Source organism: Bombina bombina, chromosome 1 (assembly GCF_027579735.1).
Source record: "Bombina bombina isolate aBomBom1 chromosome 1, aBomBom1.pri, whole genome shotgun sequence".
In the NCBI taxonomy this organism is placed as follows: Eukaryota; Metazoa; Chordata; class Amphibia; order Anura; family Bombinatoridae; genus Bombina; species Bombina bombina.
This window is the reverse complement of record NC_069499.1, coordinates 1489090860-1489116613: the sequence shown is the minus strand read 5'-3', so window position 1 is coordinate 1489116613 and position 25754 is coordinate 1489090860. Positions and strand designations below refer to the sequence as shown.

General features: G+C 42.0%; 1 protein-coding gene across 1 annotated transcript in view; it reads left to right on the top strand.

Annotated features, from left to right (window-relative positions):
• The window catches only part of COIL (coilin), a 109039-nt gene that overhangs the window by 78696 nt on the left and 4589 nt on the right, over positions 1-25754 (top strand). Inside the window, 1 exon segment of the mRNA XM_053721309.1 lies at positions 7752-7840. Coding sequence (XP_053577284.1) covers positions 7752-7840 — 89 coding nt within the window.

Genomic DNA, 25754 nt, shown 5'->3' with positions numbered 1-25754 from the left:
TGCAATCATGAATAATACCCTGTCAGAGGTATTATCTAGATTGCCTGAATTCAGAGGCAAGCGCGATAGCTCTGGGATTAGGAGAGATGCAGAGCGCGCAGGTGCTGTAAGAGCCATGTCTGATACTGCGTCACAGTATGCAGAACATGAGGACGGAGAGCTTCATTCTGTGGGTGACGTCTCTGACTCGGGGAAACCTGATTCAGAGATTTCTAATTTTAAATTTAAGCTTGAGAACCTCCGTGTATTGCTTGGGGAGGTATTAGCTGCTCTGAATGACTGTAACACAGTTGCAATTCCAGAGAAATTGTGTAGGCTAGATAGATACTATGCGGTGCCGGTGTGTACTGATGTTTTCCCTATACCTAAAAGGCTTACAGAAATTATTAGCAAGGAGTGGGATAGACCCGGTGTGCCCTTTTCCCCACCTCCTATATTTAGAAAAATGTTCCCAATAGACGCCACTACACGGGACTTATGGCAGACGGTCCCTAAGGTGGAGGGAGCAGTTTCTACTTTAGCAAAGCGTACCACTATCCCGGTTGAGGACAGTTGTGCTTTTTCAGATCCAATGGATAAAAAATTGGAGGGTTACCTTAAGAAAATGTTTATTCAACAAGGTTTTATTTTACAGCCCCTTGCATGCATTGCGCCTGTCACTGCTGCGGCGGCATTCTGGTTTGAGGCCCTGGAAGAGGCCATTCATACAGCTCCATTGGATTAAATTATTGACAAGCTTAGATCGCTTAAGCTAGCTAACTCATTTGTTTCTGATGCCATTGTTCATTTGACTAAACTAACGGCTAAGAATTCCGGATTCGCCATCCAGGCGCGTAGGGCACTATGGCTTAAATCCTGGTCAGCTGACGTGACTTCTAAGTCTAAATTACTTAACATTCCTTTCAAGGGGCAGACCTTATTCGGGCCTGGCTTGAAAGAAATTATTGCTGACATTACTGGAGGTAAGGGTCATACCCTTCCTCAGGACAGGGCCAAATCAAAGGCCAAACAGTCTAATTTTCGGGCCTTTCGAAATTTCAAGGCAGGAGCAGCATCAACTTCCTCCGCTTCAAAACAAGAGGGAACTGTTGCTCATTCCAGACAGGCCTGGAAACCTAACCAGTCCTGGAACAAGGGCAAGCAGACCAGAAAGCCTGCTGCTGCCCCGAAGACAGCATGAAGGAACGGCCCCCTATCCGGAAACGGATCTAGTGGGGGGCAGACTTTCTCTCTTCGCCCAGGCGTGGGCAAGAGATGTTCAGGATCCCTGGGCGTTGGAGATCATATCTCAGGGATATCTTCTGGACTTCAAAGCTTCTCCTCCACAAGGGAGATTTCATCTTTCAAGGTTATCAGAAAACCAGATAAAGAAAGAGGCATTCCTAAGCTGTGTGCAGAACCTCCTAGTAATGGGAGTGATCCATCCAGTTCCGCGGACGGAACAAGGACAGGGCTTTTATTCAAATCTGTTTGTGGTTCCCAAGAAAGAGGGAACCTTCAGACCAATCTTGGATCTAAAGATCTTAAACAAATTCCTCAGAGTTCCATCATTCAAAATGGAAACTATTCGGACCATCCTACCCATGATCCAAGAGGGTCAGTACATGACCACAGTGGATTTAAAGGATGCCTACCTTCACATACCGATTCACAAAGATCATCATCAGTTCCTAAGGTTTGCCTTTCTAGACAGGCATTACCAATTTGTAGCTCTTCCCTTTGGGTTGGCCACAGCCCCGAGAATTTTTACAAAGGTTCTGGGCTCACTTCTGGCGGTTCTAAGACCGCGAGGCATAGCGGTGGCTCCTTATCTTGACGACATCCTGATACAGGCGTCAAACTTTCAAATTGCCAAGTCTCATACAGAGATAGTTCTGGCATTTCTGAGGTCGCATGGGTGGAAAGTGAACGTAGAAAAGAGTTCTCTATCCCCACTCACAAGAGTCTCCTTCCTAGGGACTCTTATAGATTCTGTAGAGATGAAAATTTACCTGACGGAGTCCAGGTTATCAAAACTTCTAATTGCTTGCCGTGTCCTTCATTCCATTCCACGCCCGTCAGTGGCTCAGTGTATGGAAGTAATCGGCTTAATGGTAGCGGCAATGGACATAGTGCCATTTGCGCGCCTGCATCTCAGACCGCTGCAATTATGCATGCTAAGTCAGTGGAACGGGGATTACTCAGATTTGTCCCCTCTACTAAATCTGGATCAAGAGACCAGAGATTCTCTTCTCTGGTGGCTATCTCGGGTCCATCTGTCCAAGGGTATGTCCTTTCGCAGGCCAGATTGGACGATTGTAACAACAGATGCCAGCCTTCTAGGTTGGGGTGCAGTCTGGAACTCCCTGAAGGCTCAGGGATCGTGGACTCAGGAGGAGAAACTACTCCCAATAAACATTCTGGAGTTAAGAGCAATATACAATGCTCTTCTAGCTTGGCCTCAGTTAGCAACACTGAGGTTCATCAGATTTCAGTCGGACAACATCACGACTGTGGCTTACATCAACCATCAAGGGGGAACCTGGAGTTCCCTAGCAATGTTAGAAGTCTCAAAGATAATTCGCTGGGCAGAGTCTCACTCTTGCCACCTGTCAGCGATCCATATCCCAGGCGTAGAGAACTGGGAGGCGGATTTTCTAAGTCGTCAGACTTTTCATCCGGGGGAGTGGGAACTCCATCCGGAAGTGTTTGCTCAATTGATTCATCGTTTGGGCAAACCAGAGTTGGATCTCATGGTGTCTCGCCAGAACGCCAAGCTTCCTTGTTACGGATCCAGGTCCAGGGACCCAGAAGCGACGCTGATAGATGCTCTAGCAGCGCCTTGGTTCTTCAACCTGGCTTATGTGTTTCCACCGTTTCCTCTGCTCCCTCGTCTGATTGCCAAGATCAAACAGGAGAGAGCATCGGTGATTCTGATAGCGCCTGCGTGGCCACGCAGGACCTGGTATGCAGACCTAGTGGACATGTCATCCTTTCCACCATGGACTCTACCTCTGAGACAAGACCTTCTAATACAAGGTCCTTTCAATCATCCAAATCTAATTTCTCTGAGACTGACTGCATGGAGATTGAACGCTTGATTCTATCAAAGCGTGGCTTCTCAGAGTCAGTCATTGATACCTTAATACAGGCAAGAAAGCCTGTTACCAGGAAAATCTACCACAAGATATGGCGTAAATATCTTTATTGGTGTGAATCCAAGAATTACTCATGGAGTAAGGTTAGGATTCCTAGGATATTGTCCTTTCACCAAGAGGGTTTGGACAAAGGATTATCAGCTAGTTCTTTAAAGGGACAGATTTCTGCTCTGTCTATTCTTTTGCACAAGCGTCTGGCAGAGGTTCCAGACGTTCAGGCATTTTGTCAGGCTTTGGTTAGAATTAAGCCTGTGTTTAAACCTGTTGCTCCCCCGTGGAGCTTAAACTTAGTTCTTAAAGTTCTTCAAGGAGTTCCGTTTGAACCCCTTCATTCCATTGATATTAAGCTTTTATCCTGGAAAGTTCTGTTTTTGATGGCTATTTCCTCGGCTCGGAGAGTCTGAGTTATCTGCCTTACAATGTGATTCCCCTTATCTGATTTTTCATGCAGATAAGGTAGTTCTGCGGACCAAACCTGGGTTTTTACCTAAAGTGGTTTCTAACAAGAATATTAATCAAGAAATTGTTGTTCCATCATTGTGTCCTAATCCTTCTTCAAAGAAGGAACGTCTTTTACATAATCTGGACGTAGTCCGTGCCTTGAAGTTTTACTTACAAGCTACTAAAGATTTTCGTCAAACATCTACTCTTTGTCGTTTACTCTGGACAGAGGAGAGGTCAAAAAGCTTCAGCAACCTCTCTTTCCTTTTGGCTTCGGAGCATAATACGCTTAGCCTATGAGACTGCTGGACAGCAGCCCCCTGAAAGGATTACAGCTCATTCTACTAGAGCTGTGGCTTCCACCTGGGCCTTTAAAAATGAGGCCTCTGTTGAACAGATTTGCAAGGCCGAGACTTGGTCTTCGCTTCACACTTTTTCCAAATTTTACAAATTTGATACTTTTGCTTCTTCGGAGGCTGTTTTTGGGAGAAAGGTTCTTCAGGCAGTGGTTCCTTCCGCTTAATCCGGGTGGTAAATCGCCATAGAACAAGCCACTGAGCTGTTGTTCGTTCCTGGTAGAGCGCTTCTCTCTTTGTATGCAAATTATTATGACCCTGGGGAAGTCTCCCTATGGGTGATGGGGGAAACCAGACGTGGACTCCTTGCCCAGTGTGCTTAGAGGAGTGTGGCTGCACCTCACTGACGAGGCCCATAGGAGGCCGAAACGATCGTCTGGGGTTGTCATGTTCCTTGTTCAGAGGAGAATTGCCTGGTATTTCGGGGCTGGACTGACCTTACTTGGCAGGATCAGACTGATATACTTCAGGAAAGTTTTCTTCTGTGAAAAGCACACTGGTCTAAAAGAGGCTGCTTCCGGGTGGTAAATCGCCATAGAACAAGCCACTGAGCTGTTGTCCGTTCCTGGTAGAGCGTTTCTCTCTTTGTATGCAAATTATTATGACCCTGGGGAAGTCTCCCTATGGGTGATGGGGGAAACCAGACGTGGACTCCTTGCCCAGTGTGCTTAGAGGAGTGTGGCTGCACCTCACTGACGAGGCCCATAGGAGGCCGAAACGATCGTCTGGGGTTATGTTCCTTGTTCAGAGGAGAATTGCCTGGTATTTCGGGGCTGGACTGACCTTACTTGGCAGGATCAGACTGATATACTTCAGGAAAGTTTTCTTCTGTGAAAAGCACACTGGTCTAAAAGAGGCTGCTTCCGGGTGGTAAATCGCCATAGAACAAGCCACTGAGCTGTTGTTCGTTCCTGGTAGAGCGCTTCTCTCTTTGTATGCAAATAATCTGGACGTAGTCCGTGCCTTGAAGTTTTACTTACAAGCTACTAAAGATTTTCGTCAAACATCTACTCTTTGTCGTTTACTCTGGACAGAGGAGATGTCAAAAAGCTTCAGCAACCTCTCTTTCCTTTTGGCTTCGGAGCATAATACGCTTAGCCTATGAGACTGCTGGACAGCAGCCCCCTGAAAGGATTACAGCTCATTCTACTAGAGCTGTGGCTTCCACCTGGGCCTTTAAAAATGAGGCCTCTGTTGAACAGATTTGCAAGGCCGAGACTTGGTCTTCGCTTCACACTTTTTCCAAATTTTACAAATTTGATACTTTTGCTTCTTCGGAGGCTGTTTTTGGGAGAAAGGTTCTTCAGGCAGTGGTTCCTTCCGCTTAATCCCTGCTTTGTCCCTCCCATCATCCGTGTACTTTAGCTTTGGTATTGGTATCCCACAAGTAATGGATGATCCGTGGACTGGATACACTTAACAAGAGAAAACATAATTTATGCTTACCTGATAAATTTATTTCTCTTGTAGTGTATCCAGTCCACGGCCCGCCCTGTCATTTTAAGGCAGGTCTAAATTTTAATTAAACTACAGTCACCACTGCACCCTATGGTTTCTCCTTTCTCTGTTTGTTTCGGTCGAATGACTGGATATGGCAGTTAGGGGAGGAGCTATATAGCAGCTCTGCTGTGGGTGATCCTCTTGCAACTTCCTGTTGGGAAGGAGAATATCCCACAAGTAATGGATGATCCGTGGACTGGATACACTACAAGAGAAATACATTTATCAGGTAAGCATAAATTATGGGTTCTTTTCAGAACCCTGGACATCACTTGTTTATTGGTGGGTGAATTTATCCACCCATCAGCAAGAACAACTCAGGTTGTTCACCAAAAATGGGCCGGCATCTAAACTAACATTCTTGCATTTCAAATAAAGATTCCAAGAGAATGAAGAAAATTTTATAATAGGAGTAAATTATAAAGTTGCTTAAAATGACATGCTCTATCTGAATCACAAAAGAAAAATTTTGGATTTAGTGTCCCTTTAAGTTTGTGTTTTTAAAAGTTTGCATGTTAAGAATTATTATAATTGCAAAACTGGTTGGAGTTTTGATCTGGTTTATCAACATTTTTCTCACCCAAGTTTCTCTCGCTTATGTTTACTGTTTTCTAACCAAGATTGTTATGTACCAGGAAGGAGTCTATAAACACCTGAACAGTTGCTGGCTTTTGGTTTCTGACCGGTCCCAGTAAATGAGGCTAGTCTTTGTTGATGAGTGCTACTTTGGAAACATGGCAAATCGTATGTAAGCTTGTTCAATAACCGAAGCTCTGAGCCAGGATTCCATACTCATTCTTGAGAAATGGGAATAAAACATAATTATGTTGAAGAGGAACTTTCAGTATGGCATTGGGATGGCACTAACCATGCATGTGCGCATTGGGATGGCACTAACCATGCATGTGCCAGAGGCATTGTGCAACCAAAACACCTACTAGCAATGCCTCGTAGGAAACAGGAGGATCTATTAGTAGAAATCAAATTTTTAAAAATTGTGTGTATAAGTGAGATTACAAGAAAATCTGACTTTCATATTAATGGCAATAAAACATTAAAATAATGTAATCTTTTCTGATTTAATAGTTTATCTGAGACCTGTTTTGAAGATTACTGCCTTTATCAAGTGCCAGATCTACAATTACTACTTAAAGGGACACTGAACTCAACTTTTTTCTTTCATGATTCAGATAGAGCATGAAATTTTAAGCAACTTTCTAATTTACTCCAATTATCAATTTTTCTTCATTCTCTTGCTATCTTTATTTTAAAATCAGGAATGTAAATATTAGCAGCCAGCCCATTTTAGGTTCAGCACCATGGATAGTGCTTGCTTATTGGAGGCTGACATTTACCCACCAATAAGCAAGTATAATCCCAGGTTTTCAACCAAAAATGGGCCGGCTCCAATGCATCACATTCTTGTTTTTTAAATAAAGATAGCAAGAGAACTAAAAAAAATTGATAATAGTAGTAAATTAGAAAGTTGCTTAAAATTGCACGCTCTGTTTGAATCATAAAAGAAAAAAAATTGAGTTAAATGTCTCACTTGCTGCATAGAGTTCACTATAGCAGCTCATGTTTCATGAAAGGGGGAGGATGCGTTCAGTTTTGGAGTCAGAGGAGTCCGGGGTATATAAAAAAAATAAAAAATAAGACTAAAACATTTGCTTACACAACAAAAAGAAACTGTACTTTGACAAGCATAGTGCTACACACATCTGGTTGTCCTTTTAAATTAAAAACAAGCCAAGCTACTATAAGTTGCAATAAGTATGTCTTTTATTATATAAGTTATCTGAAGCATAGTAAGTTTTTTAATATTTTCATTAGTAATGTTCATTTACATTTTTGCCCACTTAACGTGATTTTGCAATGTTCTCTGTTATTTGGCTAAAAGCTATTTGGTAATTCTATGACTTTATACTGTTTCAGTCCCAAATTTGAGCCAGTAGGTACAAGAGTTTACAGTGTTTGCCATGTGGGTGGCATTACGGAGTAGCTTGGTGGTGGAAGTGTAATAGTTTCTAAACTTCTAACAGTTTCTGCTATCAAAAGCACAAATTAATTACATAATTATAGATTTATTTAATGATAATTTGTGCTATAAATATTGGAAAAAATGTGTTAGCTAATTTTTGCTTAATATTGGCTTAAATTCTAGCTGGGTGGGGTCATTAAGGCCCTGGGGCGAACACTGGTTCAGTTCTTATCAAACTTTATTGCTGTATTGTTATGTTCAGTATGTGCTTTCCATTCTTTTAAAGTCTACTAATGTAACTACATTTTATTTATTCCTTTTTTTTTTTTCTTTTAGTCCTAAAGGAACCTGGAAAGTTTGACCTTGTCTACGAGATGGCGGGCGGGAGAAACATTGTAGAGTATGCTGTACAGCAAGACAGAAGGGTATGTGGTCTCTTTCCTCTCTCTCAATCTCAAATCAATTTCATTGGCATAAAAGAATATAAATCAGTGTTGCCAAAGTAGAATAGGGAAAAGGAATTTTGTGATACTAGGCGATAAACCTGCCCAGAGGGCATTCTATAGTTAAAAAATACAAACCCCCCAAGCTAAAGTTTCAAAAAATAAAAAAGTAAAATTACAGAAAAAAATAAACAAAGCTATCCAAAAGAAAACATTTAAACCTAAACTAATGCCCCTATAAAAATATAAAATCCCCCCCAAATAATAACACCCCCTAACTAATACTAACCTACCAATAATAGACCTTTAAAAGGGCCTTTTGTAGGGTATTGCCCTAAGTTAAACAGCTCTTTTATATTTAAAAATTACTAAATCCCCCTAACAGTAAAACCCCCCTCCCACCAAACCCCCCAAAATAAAAAAACCTAACACTGAAAAAACCTAAACTACCCATTGCCCCTAAAGGGGCATTTGTATGGGCATTGCCCTTAAAAGGCATTAAGCTCTTTCACTGCCCTTAAAAGGTCAATCCGCTCTTTCTTCTGTTAAGTGTGATCAGTCCACGGGTCATCATTACTTCTGGGATATTACTCCTCCCCAACAGGAAGTGCAAGAGGATTCACCCAGCAGAGCTGCATATAGCTCCTCCCCTCTACGTCACTCCCGTCATTCTCTTGCACCCAACGACTAGATAGGATGTGTGAGAGGACTATGGTGATTATACTTAGTTTTATATCTTCAATCAAAAGTTTATTTTAAAATAGCACCGGAGTGTGTTATTATCTCTCCGGCAGAGTTTGAAGAAGAATCTACCAGAGTTTTTGTTATGATTTTAGCCGGAGTAGTTAAGATCATATTGCTGTTTCTCGGCCATCTGAGGAGAGGTAAACTTCAGATCAGGGGACAGCGGGCAGATGAATCTGCATAGAGGTATGTAGCAGTTTTTATTTTCTGGCAATGGAATTGATGAGAAAATCCTGCCATACCGATATAATGTCATGTATGTATACTTTACACTTCAGTATTCTGGGGAATGGTACTTCACTAGAATTACACTGTAAGAAATACATAAAGCTGTTTAATAACTAGAGATTATGTTTAACGTTTTTGCTGGAATGTAAAATCGTTTTCATTTACTGAGGTACTGAGTGAATAAATGTTTGGGCACTATTTTTCCACTTGGCAGTTGCTTAATCTGTTTTCTGACAGTTTCTGTTCTCCCTCACTGCTGTGTGTGAGGGGGAGGGGCCGTTTTTTGGCGCTTTTACTACGCATCAAATATTTCAGTCAGCAACTCATTGTATTCCCTGCATGATCCGGTTCATCTCTACAGAGCTCAGGGGTCTTCAAAACTTATTTTGAGGGAGGTAATTTCTCTCAGCAGAGCTGTGAGAATTATAGTTTGACTGAGATAAAAAACGTTTATTCTGTAATTTGTTTCCTGCTTTCAGAATTTGTTATCTTTGCTAATGGGATTAAACCTTTGCTAAAGTTGGGTTATTTACAAGGATTGAGGCTATAACTGTTTCAATTTATTAATTTTCAACTGTCATAGATCTTCTGTGCTTCTTAAAGGCACAGTACGTTTTAATATTATTCTAATTGAATTGTATTTCCAAGTTACAAGTTTATTTGCTAGTGTGTTAAACATGTCTGATTCAGAGGATGATACCTGTGTCATTTGTTGCAATGCCAAAGTGGAGCCCAATAGAAATTTATGTACTAACTGTATTGATGCTACTTTAAATAAAAGTCAATCTGTACAAATTGAACAAATTTCACCAAACAACGAGGGGAGAGTTATGCCGACTAACTCGCCTCACGTGTCAGTACCTACATCTCCCGCTCAGAGGGAGGTGCGTGATATTGTAGCGCCGAGTACATCTGGGCGGCCATTACAAATCACATTACAGGATATGGCTACTGTTATGACTGAGGTTTTGGCTAAATTACCAGAGCTAAGAGGTAAGCGTGATCACTCTGGGGTGAGAACAGAGTGCGCTGATAATATTAGGGCCATGTCAGACACTGCGTCACAGGTGGCAGAACATGAGGACGGAGAGCTTCATTCTGTGGGTGACGGTTCTGATCCAAACAGACTGGATTCAGATATTTCAAATTTTAAATTTAAACTGGAAAACCTCTGTGTATTACTAGGGGAGGTGTTAGCGGCTCTGAATGATTGTAACACAGTTGCAATACCAGAGAAAATGTGTAGGTTGGATAAATATTTTGCGGTACCGACGAGTACTGAGGTTTTTCCTATACCTAAGAGACTTACTGAAATTGTTACTAAGGAGTGGGATAGACCCGGTGTGCCGTTCTCACCCCCTCCGATATTTAGAAAAATGTTTCCAATAGACGCCACCACAAGGGACTTATGGCAAACGGTCCCTAAGGTGGAGGGAGCAGTTTCTACCTTAGCTAAGCGTACCACTATCCCGGTGGAGGATAGCTGTGCTTTTTCAGATCCAATGGATAAAAAATTAGAGGGTTACCTTAAGAAAATGTTTGTTTAACAAGGTTTTATATTGCAACCCCTTGCATGCATTGCGCCGATCACGGCTGCAGCGGCATTCTGGATTGAGTCTCTGGAAGAGAACATTGGTTCAGCTACTCTGGACGACATTACGGACAGGCTTAGAGTCCTTAAACTAGCTAATTCATTCATTTCGGAGGCCGTAGTACATCTTACTAAACTTACGGCGAAGAATTCAGGATTCGCCATTCAGGCACGCAGGGCGCTGTGGCTAAAATCCTGGTCAGCTGATGTTACTTCTAAGTCTAAATTGCTTAATATACCTTTCAAAGGGCAGACCTTATTCGGGCCCGGGTTGAAAGAGATTATCGCTGACATTACAGGAGGTAAAGGCCAGCCAAGACTAGACAGTCTAATTTTCGTTCCTTTCGTAATTTCAAAGCAGGAGCAGCATCAACTTCCTCTGCACCAAAACAGGAAGGAGCTGTTGCTCGCTACAGACAAGGCTGGAAACCTAACCAGTCCTGGAACAAGGGCAAGCAGACTAGGAAACCTGCTGCTGCCCCTAAAACAGCATGAATTGAGGGCCCCCGATCCGGCATCGGATTTAGTGGGGGGCAGACTTTCTCTCTTCGCCCAGGCTTGGGCAAGAGATGTTCAGGATCCCTGGGCGCTAGAGATAATACCTCAGGGATACCTTCTGGACTTCAAATACTCTCCTCCAAGAGAGAGATTTCATCTGTCAAGATTGTCAACAATCCAGACAAAGAAAGAGGCGTTTCTACGCTGCGTACAAGAGCTCTTGTTAATGGGAGTAATCCATCCAGTTCCACGATCGGAACAGGGACAGGGGTTTTACTCAAATCTGTTTGTGGTTCCCAAAAAAGAGGGAACTTTCAGACCAATCCTGGACTTAAAGATCCTAAACAAATTCCTAAGAGTTCCATCGTTCAAGATGGAGACTATTCGGACAATTTTACCTATGATCCAAGAGGGTCAGTACATGACCACTGTAGATTTAAAAGATGCTTACCTTCACATACCGATTCACAAAGATCATTATCGGTACCTAAGGTTTGCCTTCCTAGACAGGCATTACCAGTTTGTGGCTCTTCCATTCGGATTGGCTACAGCTCCAAGAATCTTCACAAAGGTTCTGGGTGCTCTTCTGGCGGTACTAAGACCGCGGGGAATCTCGGTAGCTCCATACCTAGACGACATTCTGATACAAGCTTCAAGCTTTCAAACTGCCAAGTCTCATACAGAGTTAGTGCTGGCATTTCTAAGGTCACATGGATGGAAGGTGAACGAAAAGAAAAGTTCACTCGTTCCACTCACAAGAGTTCCCTTCCTGGGGACTCTTATAGATTCTGTAGAAATGAAGATTTACCTGACAGAGGACAGGCTAACAAGACTTCAAAGTGCTTGCCGCACCCTTCATTCCATTCAACACCCGTCAGTGGCTCAATGCATGGAGGTAATCGGCTTAATGGTAGCGGCAATGGACATAGTACCCTTTGCACGCTTACACCTCAGACCACTGCAACTGTGCATGCTAAGCCAGTGGAATGGGGATTACTCAGACTTATCCCCTTCTCTGAATCTGGATCAAGAGACCAGAAATTCTCTTCTATGGTGGCTTTCTCGGCCACATCTGTCCAGGGGGATGCCATTCAGCAGACCAGACTGGACAATTGTAACAACAGACGCCAGCCTTCTAGGTTGGGGTGCCGTCTGGAATTCTCTGAAGGCTCAGGGACAATGGAGTCAGGAGGAGAGTCTCCTGCCAATAAACATTCTGGAATTGAGAGCAGTTCTCAATGCCCTTCTGGCTTGGCCCCAGTTGACAACTCGGGGGTTCATCAGGTTTCAGTCGGACAACATCACGACTGTAGCTTACATCAACCATCAGGGAGGGACAAGAAGCTCCCTAGCTATGATGGAAGTATCAAAGATAATTCGCTGGGCAGAGTCTCACTCTTGCCACCTGTCAGCAATCCACATCCCGGGAGTGGAGAACTGGGAGGCGGATTTCTTAAGTCGTCAGACTTTTCATCCGGGGGAGTGGGAACTTCATCCGGAGGTCTTTGCCCAAATACTTCGACGTTGGGGCAAACCAGAGATAGATCTCATGGCGTCTCGACAGAACGCCAAGCTTCCTCGTTACGGGTCCAGATCCAGGGATCCAGGAGCAGTCCTGATAGATGCTCTGACAGCACCTTGGGACTTCAGGATGGCTTACGTGTTTCCACCCTTCCCGTTACTTCCTCGATTGATTGCCAGAATCAAACAAGAGAGAGCATCAGTGATTCTAATAGCACCTGCGTGGCCACGCAGGACTTGGTATGCAGACCTGGTGGACATGTCATCCTGTCCACCTTGGTCTCTACCTCTGAAACAGGACCTTCTGATACAGGGTCCCTTCAAACATCAAAATCTAACTTCTCTGAAGCTGACTGCTTGGAAATTGAACGCTTGATTTTATCAAGACGTGGGTTTTCTGAGTCAGTTATTGATACCTTAATACAGGCTAGGAAACCTGTTACCAGAAAGATTTACCATAAGATATGGCGTAAATACCTATATTGGTGTGAATCCAAAGGTTACTCTTGGAGTAAGGTTAGGATTCCTAGGATATTGTCTTTTCTACAAGAAGGTTTAGAAAAGGGTTTATCTGCTAGTTCATTAAAGGGACAGATCTCAGCTCTGTCCATTCTGTTACACAAACGTCTGTCAGAAGTTCCTGACGTCCAGGCTTTTTGTCAGGCTTTGGCCAGGATTAAGCCTGTGTTTAAAACTGTTGCTCCACCATGGAGTTTAAACCTTGTTCTTAATGTTTTACAGGGCGTTCCGTTTGAACCCCTTCATTCCATTGATATAAAGTTGTTATCTTGGAAAGTTCTATTTTTAATGGCTATTTCCTCGGCTCGAAGAGTCTCTGAATTATCAGCCTTACATTGTGATTCTCCTAATTTGATTTTTCATTCGGATAAGGTAGTCCTGCGTACTAAACCTGGGTTCTTACCTAAGGTAGTTACTAACAGGAATATCAATCAAGAGATTGTTGTTCCTTCTTTATGCCCAAATCCTTCTTCAAAGAAGGAACGTCTACTGCACAACCTGGATGTAGTCCGTGCTCTAAAATTTTACTTACAGGCAACTAAGGAATTTCGACAAACGTCTTCTCTGTTTGTCATTTACTCTGGGCAGAGGAGAGGTCAAAAAGCTTCCGCTACCTCTCTTTCTTTTTGGCTTCGTAGCATAATTCGTTTAGCTTATGAGACTGCTGGACAGCAGCCTCCTGAAAGAATTACAGCTCATTCTACTAGAGCTGTGGCTTCCTCTTGGGCCTTCAAGAATGAGGCCTCTGTTGAACTGATTTGCAAGGCTGCAACTTGGTCTTCGCTTCATACTTTTTCCAAATTTTCCAAATTTGACACTTTTGCTTCATCGGAGGCTATTTTTGGGAGAAAGGTTCTTCAAGCAGTGGTTCCTTCTGTATAAAGAGCCTGCCTATCCCTCCCGTCATCCGTGTACTTTTGCTTTGGTATTGGTATCCCAGAAGTAATGATGACCCGTGGACTGATCACACTTAACAGAAGAAAACATAATTTATGCTTACCTGATAAATTCCTTTCTTCTGTAGTGTGATCAGTCCACGGCCCGCCCTGTTTTTAAGGCAGGTAAATATTTTTTAATTTATACTCCAGTCACCACTTCACCCTTGGCTTTTCCTTTCTCGTTGGTCCTTGGTCGAATGACTGGGAGTGACGTAGAGGGGAGGAGCTATATGCAGCTCTGCTGGGTGAATCCTCTTGCACTTCCTGTTGGGGAGGAGTAATATCCCAGAAGTAATGATGACCCGTGGACTGATCACACTACAGAAGGAATTTATCAGGTAAGCATAAATTATGTTTTTCCAGCCCAAAGAACACTAATCTAAAAAAAAAAGCCTAAGACTAAACCCCAAATAGGTACTCACCGTTCCTGAAGTCCAGCAGAGAAGGTCTTCTTACAGGCGGCTCCATCATCTTTTATCTTCTTCCGGAACAAAGGGGGAGCAGAGGTGCGGCGCGGAGCTGTCTTCCCCCGATGCATGGATCCTCAGCGGCGGTCCTCGGTGGCGTGGAGGCTCCTCTCCGTCCGATGTCCGTCGTACACTGAAGATTGAATGCAAGGTGCCGCATTCAATTTGGGTACCTTGCATTCCTATTGGCTGAAATTTTGAAATCGGCCAATAGGATTAGAGCTGCTACTGAAATTCTATTGACTGTTCAAATCAGCCAATAAGATTTCAGTAGCTCTCATCCTATTGGCAGATTTCAAAATTTCAGCTAATAAATATGGGGTACCTTGCATTCAATCTTCAGTGTGCAACGGACGATTGTATGAAGAGGAGCCTCATCCATGCGTTGGGGAAGCCAGCTCTGCTCCTTCGCTCCGCCTTCACTCTGGATGAAGATAGATGATGGAGCCGCCTGGAAGAAGACCTTCTCTGCTAGACTTCAGGAACAGTGAGTACTTATTTTAGGCTTAGTGTTAGGTTTTGGTTTTTTTTGAAGGGGGGGTTTCATTTTTAAGATTAGGGATTTAATGGGCTGGAAAATAGCTGTTTTTTTATATATTACATTTTATTGAGGTGTAATATACAATATGACAAATAAGCAATATTTCAAATGACATGCATAATCAGGAAGGAAAGATCATAACAGTAAAAAATAAAATATGATAGACGTTGAAATATGAAAACAAATATTGCCTAATACAAATAAACAAAAAAAATGAACCTTGTGTTTTCTAGTAAGGTGTGTCCCCTTAAAATATGGTAAAGTAAGAGGTGAAGTGTATATAGAGGCCTCTCTTGGACTCCCTGGATTATAATTATGACATAGTGGGGGGGCTTTGGGGATGAAAGAAAATAATAAAATGGGTCACTCTTGTATCCTAGATATGATATAGAATGACAAATAACCAACATTATATACGATGGGTTGCTAGAGCTGATATTAGTTGTTACTGAGCCACTTGTATAGGTGGTGGTCTCTGGGTATATGTTCATTAACTATATATAGGTTACAGAAAATAACCAACCTAAACGTGGATATGTTCCCGAAGGAGCACAGAGATATAATATTCAGAGATGAAACAATGTATCCGCTAAATATCAAAACTGTAGTACAACAATGTTCATACGGGAAGGCAGTAATGTACTGCTATAAAATTGGGATATGAGATCTCCATGACAGGGGCGTTGTTCCATTAATCTAAGATAGCTTCAAATATATCTTAAGAGTGTTAAAGGCTAGTACACAGGGGAAATCTCATCTGATATAAATCAGAAGCCCAATTTTACAAAGATAGTTCATAGGGATACATAGAGCATTTTTAATAGGTGAATTAAAGGGATACTGAACCCAAATATTTTCTTTCGTGATTCAGATAGATATATTGTTAAAAACGTAACACTTTATTGACATTTATGCTAAATAAGACAAAAACAATACACTAACCTATAGTGGAGATTATTTATGTGTGGGTATATCACTTCCACTACATATAAATTATAGATAATGAATCCACCACAAATTAAAAACAAACACACATTTAAAATAGGGCTGTGAGGCTATTTGGAACAAAAAATTGTGTGTTGTCCATCTATGATGGGAGAGCTTTAATCATCAATTTATATATATCACTGGATTTCCAGGATTTTTCAAGTTAATTCAAAGCTCTTAATCTTATCAATATAAATCCTGCAAGTTCTTATTGGGTGAACTTAATGATTAGAGTCTATCATTAGTAAGTAGATCGCTGTAAATCATATCAGTATTGAGGCACAAGCCTTTTGTTGTTACTTCACTTATTGAAGTTATATTACAAATGTGACCGCACGTCTTGCTTGCTATAAACTTATGTGGTCTATATAGTAGACTTATGATAAACAGTGTCATACCACTAATGACCTCAGTTATTGACGTTCTTAGATAATTCTAGATATCAGTGTTTAGACTAACTTGATATTAGTTCACATTAGTTCAACGGTTCAGCGTTATCATAATCTGACTGTCTGAAGTTTGAAAGAATTGTTCTTATTCTTGTCAAGTACTCATGTTGTTACAATAAAGTGCACACCATGGGGCCTATCTATCAAGACCGCTGCTCCATAACCTGTCCGCCTGCTCTGAGCAGGCGGACACACATCGCCGGAAATCAACCCGATCGGGTTGATTGACACCCCCCTGCTGGCGGCCCATTGGCCGCGAGTCTGCAGGGGGCGGCGTTGCATCAGCAGCTCTTGTGAGCTGCTGGTGCAATGCTGAATACGGAGAGCGTATTGCTCTCCGTATTCAGTGCGGATCAGGTCCGCCAGACCTTGATAAATATAGGCCTTTGTATCTAAGTCAATTGATCTCGTCTGGACTTTGTGTGGTCAAGTTGATATATCACTGTTCCAATAGTCAAGTAAGCATATTCTGTCAATTTAAGTCAATAGCGTAAATGCTCAGTTCTACTGATACACACTCTCATTTATACAAGTATGCTATGATATATTCTTACATGCATCCCTATAAGTTTACTTCAAAGAGCGAGAAAGTATTTATGCTAGTTTTACTTTATTGTATCCAGACCGTGTCCGCACAAATCGCATGACCGGTATTCTACTTACGATCAATGGTTTGTCAAGCTAGCACGCTACTCATTCAAACACTCGACACCAAACACACTAAGGATCAAAACAAACGGCTTGTGCCTCAATACTGATATGATTTACAGCGATCTACTTACTAATTATAGACTCTAAACATTAAGTTCATCCAATAAGAACTTGCAGCATTTATATTGATAAGATTAAGAGCTTTGAATTAACTTGAAAAATCCTGGAAATCCAGTGATATATATAAATTGATGATTAAAGCTCTCCCATCATAGATGGACAACACACAATTTTTGGTTCCAAATAGCCTCACAGCCCTATTTTAAATGTGTGTTTGTTTTTAATTTGTGGTGGATTCATTATCTATAATTTTATATGTAGTGGCAGTGATATACCCACGCATAAATAATCTCCACTATAGGTTAGTGTATTGTTTTTGTCTTATTTAGCATAAATGTCAATAAAGTGTTACGTTTTTAACAATATATCTATCTGAATCACGAAAGAAAATATTTGGGTTCAGTATCCTTTTAATTCAACATTTGGGTCTTCAAGCTCCTCCTTCCCCCTTAATAAATTGATTGGTGATTAAGATAGAGCATGACATTTTAAGCAACTTTCTAATTTACTCCTATTATCAAATTTTCTTCAGTCTCTTGGTATCTTTATTTGAAATGCAAGAATATAAGTTTAGATGCCGGCCCATTTTTGGTGAACAACTTGGATTGTTCTTGCTAATTGGTGGATAAATTCATCCACCAATAAAAAAAAGTGCTGTCCAGAGTCCTAAACCAAAAAAAGCTTAGATGCCTTCTTTTTCAAATAAAGATAGCAAGAGAACAAAGAAAAATTGATAATAGGAGTAAATTAGAAAGTTGCTTAAAATTGCATGCTCTAAATGAATCACAAAAGAAAAAATTTGGGTTCAGTGTCCTTTTAACCTGTCCCACAAATTCGGCTGCAGTTTACAGGGCAAGGCTTATCACTCAAGCTTATGTGGGATTTAAAGGCGCTGTAGAGTCACAGGCGCGGTGCTTGAGTTTATTGAGAGAAACAATGATAATAAAATGTAATAAAATTATTTAAAGAGACTATTATATTGGTTCTTGGCATGTACAATGTATTCTGTAAAAATTAACAGAAAGATATATCAAGGGGGTGTCATCCCACAAGGAATTGAGGTCAATTCCTAATAGTAGAAGTTGTTAGTAGCTTGGAGTGCTGTTTTAGCTTACATAAACTGCAGTCGCTGCTGATATGTTTAATAGCTCCTGTAGGGTGGCTATTTAGGCGCCCTAATAATATCCATTGCTAGTATTGAGTGAGAAAAGTTATGTAATAAAACAAATCCTGGCTGTAAGTGTGTGTGCGTGCGTGTGTGTGTGTGTGATATATATATAGAGATATATATATATATAGATAGATATAGATAGATATATAGAGAGAGAGATATATAGAGAGAGATAGAGAGATATAGATAGATAGATATAGATAGAGAGATATAGATAGATAGAGAGAGAGAGATATAGATAGATAGAGATATAGAGAGATAGAGATAGATAGAGAGATATAGATAGATATAGATAGATATAGATAGATAGATATAGATAGAGAGATATAGAGAGAGAGATATAGAGAGAGAGAGATAGATAGATAGATAGATAGATAGAGAGAGAGAGAGAGAGAGATAGATAGAGATAGAAATAGAGAGAGAGAGAGAGAGAGAGAGAGAGAGAGAGAGAGAGAGAGAGAGAGATAGAGAGAGAGAGAGATAGATAGAGAGAGAGAGAGATAGAGAGAGAGAGAGATAGAGAGAGAGATAGATAGAGAGAGAGATAGATAGAGAGAGAGATAGATAGAGAGAGAGATAGATAGAGAGAGAGATAGATAGAGAGAGAGATAGATAGAGAGAGAGATAGATAGAGAGAGAGATAGAGAGAGAGATAGATAGAGAGAGAGATAGATAGAGAGAGAGAGAGATAGATAGATAGAGAGAGAGAGATAGATAGAGAGAGAGAGATATAGATAGAGAGAGAGATATAGATAGAGAGAGAGATATAGATAGAGAGAGAGATATAGATAGAGAGAGAGATATAGATAGAGAGAGAGAGAGAGAGAGAGAGAGAGAGAGAGAGAGAGAGAGAGAGAGAGAGAGAGATAGATAGAGAGAGAGATATCAATAACTTAATTAATTTAGGGAGCTCAACTCATATCTATGGGCTTTCTCTTTAGATCCTTAACTGAGGTAGTGTGGCTTATGCGGACAGCATATTTCCTAGTTCTATTTTAAATGTCAGGAGCTTCAATTATTCCCCCCTATGCGAAACAGATTTTCAGAGTAAAATAGGTCATAAAGTACAAAACATTCATTTTCTTCATAAATGGAAAGAGTCCACAGCTGCATTCATTACTTTTGGGAATTCAGAACCTGGCCACCAGGAGGAGGCAAAGACACCCCAGTCAAAGGCTTAAATACTCCTCCCACTTCCCTCACTGTGCACGTGAAGTTATCTGTGAGCAGGCACTGATTGGCTAGACTGCAAGTCTGTCAAAAGAACTGAAAAAAGGGGCAGTTTGCAGAGGCTTAGATACAAGACAATCACAGAGGTTAAAAGTATATTATTATAACTGTGTTGGTTATGCAAAACTGGGGAATGGGTAATAAAGGGATTATCTATCTTTTAAAACAATAAAAATTCTGGTGTAGACTGTCCCTTTAAGTAATCCTGTCAGTCTCTCAGTGAGGGCCAGGATGAAAGTTAAGAGTCCGGTGATGCAGGTATAGTCTTTCTGCGAGACCATCCCGACTCATGTTAACAGCTCCACAAGCAATCAGCGTTGACAAGCTTCGCTTTTCTGCCTGCTTTCTTCTCTGAAGTCCTTGGCGGAGGCAATGCTACTGTCCGTCACACTTGAAGGGCCGTGTTCCTGTTCCACTGCGTAGATTCCGGTAAGATAGTTTAATTTTACTTCTTCAGAATGTACTGTAACTCATTTGTTTCCTGTGAGGTGCCTCTCTTGCGGGACTTACTAAATATACAGGGTCTCAGTGAGACTCTTTTAGTGTCTTGGAATCGAGGGTTAATATCTCCTGAGGGGGATTATTGAACAGGGTTTTTTTTTAATCATGTTTATGTGATTCAATCTGCTTATGTGTAGTGTTAACTGGGCTCATGACTGGGAACATAAGGGCCTTTGGAAGTTACGCGACCTTACTGGTTGGGCGTTACGGTTCACCTTGTGACCGGGGTGATTACGTTCTGGTCTTCCATTTTCACATTCCTGACCGTGTGGCGACTGAGCAATTCTGGTCTGCTGGTGTCTGGTTCTAGGAGGTGGTAAATGCCCCAGCCATTGTGGGTGTCAGGTGCCGTTTGCATTTTTGTTATCTTATAGTCCATCCTTTGTATTCTCTACCCAGTTATGGAGGATTCGGATGTTGACTGTTCAAATTTCAGATTCTTTGTCCTGTGAAGAATGGGAATTGGCCCCATGTCAATCAGTTTTGTTCTGTATGCTGTATTAGAGCGCCTTGTTCCTCGGGCTCGGGGTATCAAGGGACTGCTGAGCCATCCGCCTCTGGGGGTCCTGTCCTTCAAGAGGCGAGTTCCCTACCGCTCCCTACTACTACACATGTGGGTAACGCAAGGTGGCGTGTTCCCCCGGAGGTTGCAGAATTTTTTCGCTTTCACATACTTTTGCCGATTTGCTCGTCTACAAAGTCAAGATGTTTATTTGCGATTGTGCTAGTGCCCTTTTGTCCCGGGTCTCCCGGCCATGGGAGGGCCTGTGCAGTTCCCTGCAGGTGTAGCTGTCCCTGAGTGTTGTGCCTTTCATTACAGAATAGCGTGTCATTGTTTTACTCAGACACGTTTTTGAGTTGTTAGTGGAATCCGCAGTCTTCTACTTCAAATGGCTCACCTCATTAGACATGAGGGGATGAAGTAATCTCCTGATAGTCTTGTTTATTGAGATCCTTTCAAGTTTTGTTGGAAGAACAGGGTTCCGTTCGGCTGGTCCTGCGGGTATGCCTGTTTCTTCTTGAGCGTTAACCTACGGGTTGCCTTATATTTTCTTTTTATCCGATTAGGATGTCTTTTTATTTTTGATTATATGTTTCCTTCGGGAACTTTCTCTGGGATCGATACTCGCTGTTTACTTCTGCGGAAGTTTGTTAAGGGACATGTTAGTCCTATGTTTGTCTGTTATTTATTCTTCCCCCCTGAGGGAGGATTTAGGCAACTTGACAGTTATGACCCTGGCTGCAAGCTGGTCCTGCTTGGGTTCAGATCGTCTGTCTCGTGGCTTTTTCAGACACGTGGAGCCTGTTCTGCCTGGCTGGTCTGTTTGAGGCACCGAGTGCTCACATTATTATTTGTGTTTTCTTGTTTTTTTATATTACAAGTTTCAGCTAAACATTCTAAATGAGGACTTGTGGGTCCGTGAGGCAGGAAGGATTGTTTCAGTCCTTATTAGCCTTCAATCTGGTTGAGTGGGTCAGTGGAGCTCCGCTGCGTCACTCTCTCTTGTTTCCGATACTCTCGGGTCCTAGAGTTTTTCTTCCTCACGTGGCTGGAGGGTTGGGGGCTTAGCGCCTCCTTACTGCCGATTTGGGTGGTTTGACCTTTCTGAGGCTCTGGCAATTATCCTTTGGACTTGTTACTTTAGTGGTTCTCTTCTTCTTTGAGACCTTTTGGACTTTTGTCTGTTTCTCGATGTTTCACCTTAATGGGGACCTAGTTTTCCCTTCGGGAGATGGTTGTTCCCTTTTAGGGACATTAGGCAGTGTGGGCTCCTTTGGGCTCCGCTTAGGGGTTCGTCTAGACTAGCCTATGGGCTCTAGTGTCTTTGTACGACTTTTTGATGCCTTAGTTCCTTTGGAGTGTTGGACTCCAGCAAGGGGTGGTCTCTTCCTTTTGGGTCGAAACTTGCGAGGGCATCTTGCTCTCGTTATCCGGGTTAATCTGGATATTTCTTTCATATCTCCCTGTGGGTCTGTTTTTATATCAGACGGGGTGTTTCCGGGATATTATTTGTTATAAGCAATTGTGGGGCTCGGACCTATCATTGCCCTGGTTCTTCCAGTTGCTTGAGTGTTTTGCTCAGCGTTTCCCTTTGTGCAACCCGTTGCGACTTTTAGGATCCTAGTGCTGGTTCGGGTTTCTCCAGTTCCAGGGAACTTGGTCTATGACCTTGGTCTGGTTAGTTGACCTGAGTGCCGATGCTCCTTGGGCTTGCCTTACGCCTTAATGATATGGTTTACCTTTGGGACAGCTTGCTGAAGTTACCTGATGGCTTAGCTGCTCAGCAAGCAAAGGGTTTGCAGTGAAACCGCTGCAGCTGTTGCACCTTGACTGTGTGCTAGCAAGCTATTTTTTTAAGGGGATTCCTTCCGCGTTCATCAGCATTGGAGGCTTGTTCTCTTGGTTCAGCCTATGGCTTCGTGTCTTGTGGGCAGGTGCTCTATCCTTATTGGTGCCCTCTTCTTTGGGGGGATAGTTGTTCTCCTTACGGAGGTGTGGTCCTTGTATTAGGGCCTCTCCTTGTTTCAGGAGGTTGGAACACAGGGTTTATCTTTTTCAGAGAAAGGTATGCTCTCTGGGTTGTTCTGTTCCACCTGGGGAGTTGCTGGCTCAGCGTCGAGTCTTTCGTTCAACGTTTTGCTAGATCTTACTGGGTCTACGACTTGTTCGTCTGTCTCTAAGGAGTTTTCAGGTTGGCACCCAAGCTCTGTTGGAGGGACTGCAGTCCACTCTTTCGCTCGTTTTTGAGCTGGTGTTGGGGTTCTTTCTGTTCCCCTGCTTTTTCAGACCTGCCGTCGCTTGGGCTGGTCCGGCTAGGAGTAGGTTTAAGATCTGTTGTTCATCCTCGGGTCGTGGAGATGCAGTGGGCCTTGTTGAGGTTCTGTGCTTCTCCCTTTTTGAGACCTATGTGTAGGTCTGGCGGCTTGGATTGCTTAGTGTGTGCCCTCTGTCTGGGAGGTTTAGCAATCTGATATTCTGTTTGGCCGCTCTTTACTTCTTGGAAGTATTTTCTTTCTGTGTCATCCTGATGATGGCAGTGTGTTCTTGACTCAGGTGTTTACCTTGTCTGGGTTTGTTACACGTTCTTGTGTCTGAATACCTCAGTATTCTGAGTTTCTGACGATTTGAGGACTCTGTCTACGGTTGTCTTTTTAGGTGCAGTCACACGATATTGGGAGAAATTTTCTTCTCTGTTCTGATGTCCGGTCCTAAACCTTGTGGTTTCTGTGTGGTCTGGGAGTTGCTCCCTTGCTTGTGAGGACTCTGTGGACTCTCTTCATTTATGAAGAAAGAGTCCACAGCTCCCGCCCATATTTTTTATGTGGGGCATCTGTTATTGTTATTTTTCTGGCACCTTTCATCCTGATATTTCTTCTACTGTTCCTTGTTCCTCGGCAGAATGACTGGGGGATGATGGAAGTGGGAGGAGTAATTAAGCCTTTGGCTGGGGTGTCTTTGCCTCTTCCTGGTGGCCAGGTTCTGAATTCCCAAAAGTAATGAATGCAGCTGTGGACTCTTTCCATCTGAAGAAAATAAAATTATCAGGTAAGCATAATTTAAGTTATCACGTATTGAACAAGGTAAGGCAACAATCTCCATTTTAACAAGCTAAGGATCCTCTCAACGTATATCATTACTAACCACAGTCGAGAGTCTTATCGGTCAGGCACAGGATATGTCACTCGAGTCTAAAGGCTGGTATGAGATGCCTTCTAACTCGTCTTAGCTTTATTATGTACATTTATGTGACCAAGTCCCAAGCAGGATTCTCTTCGAAATCTGAGAGAATATTGTGACCGTTCCGACATAGTTCTGCGGTCAATTGATCACCACATTTTATAGTGTATTTACCCTACTCCAGACCTGAGGTTTGGTGTGTCCCACGTACTCTTGAATGGGTGCATCAGTTTAGGTAATCTTTGCAGTACCGGATGGGGCTGCCAATGACAGCAAGTAGTTGGGCCAACCGGGTTGAAAGGCTGGTGTGAAACGTTGTTTATTTTGCCTAAAACGGACGTTCCATCTCTCAGTTCCACCACCTTTAAAGTAGGAGTCTGGAGGGAAGCGTAAATGCAGTTGTAAAATGGTTGCTAGGCTTGAAGAGATGCGTGTCACACAGCTGTCCCAGAAAACATAGGTAAGGACGTGGTCAAAAATCCACTCTTAGCATCTGTCGGATCTCAGTTGAACAGATTATCACAAAGGAGTAAGATAGTGTACATTCTCTGCAGTAAAACCACACAAAATCAATCTGATAACCGGAGCACCAGTTTAGTTTTTATTTTAGTGTTAGTTTTTTTTATTTTGGGGGTTTGGTGGTTGGGTTTTTTTTTACTGTTAGCGGGGATTTAGTAATTTTTAAATATAAAAGAGCTGTTTAACTTAGGGCAATGCCTTACAAAAGGCCATTTTAAGGGCTATTGGTAGTTTAGGGAATGTTTTTATTTTGGGTGGCTTTTTTTCATAGGGATTAGGTTTAATTTTTTGATTTTGTTTTTTTTTTTGTAATTTTAGATTATATTTTTGTAATTTAATGTTAGGGTTTATTTAATTGTAACTTAGTATTGGGGTTAATTTAGGGGGTGTAGTAATTAAATTAGTTATTTAATTAGATTAATTAAGTTTATTGTGATGTAGGGGTTTGTCGGTTTAGGGGTTAATAGGTTAATTATCTTTATTACGATGTGGGGGTTTGTCATTTAGGGGTTAATAGGTTAATTAGGTTTATTGCGATGTGGGGGTTGGCTGTTAAGGGGTTAATATTTTAATTATTTGCAGATTAGGGGTTAATTACTTTATTATTTTGCAATGTGGGGGTTGGCGGTTTCGTTGTTTAATACTTCGTGCAGGAAGTTAGTTGTTTTTTTTTGTTATACTTTGTGTGGGCGGTTACGTGTTTTTATTTCTTGCGGGCAGTTGGTTGCATGTTTTTTCGTTATTTCGTGCGGTTGCATTTTTTTTTTTTTTTTTTTTTTTTAAAGGCTTCAGGTTTACCTACGCTGCATCCAGGTGGATTCAGAGAATCCACTGTGATGCAGCTTCGCTGCATCCAGGTTAATTATTTTGGCTGCGCACGTAGCCAACATTCCTTTTGAGGATGTGTGCGCAACTGGCGACACCGACGAACGCGACAAATGTGATTATAGTATAGATGGTGAGGATATTTCAGTCTTTTGTAATAATGTATAGGAGATGTCACACAGGAATTTATATTGTCTCGGTTTTTTACATGTTGTTATGTTGTGCTGCCCTCTGTGCTATGTTTACATTTTCTCCCAGAAGGATTTTTATTTTTTCTTGCTCATCAATGAAGCTGGACAAGGACATCTCAGCTGATAGTTTGCGGAAGTAATCTTCCTTAGGTTGAAGTATTTTGGGTACTGCAGCAAGAAGTGTCTTAACTTCTATTACTCCCTGGTCACAGTGTCGGCACACTCTGCTTTTTTTATTATTATTATTATTATCATCAGGTATTTATAGAGCGCCAACAGATTCCGCAGTGCTGTAAACATAGTTGGTGTACAGGATAGCTTTTGTAGGGGTCAAGTGGGTAGAGGGCCCTGCCGAGAGTTTTACTGTTGTAGTCGGCTCTTATGAAGCGATCTGTAAACAGCTGGGCCCATAGGCTTACAATCTAAGGGGTTCAAGGGGAAAGCAATGGCGTTAGTAAAGGTTAGTGTTGGTTGTATGCATCCCTGAATAGTAAAGTTTTTAGGGAGTGCTTGAAGCTGTTAAAAC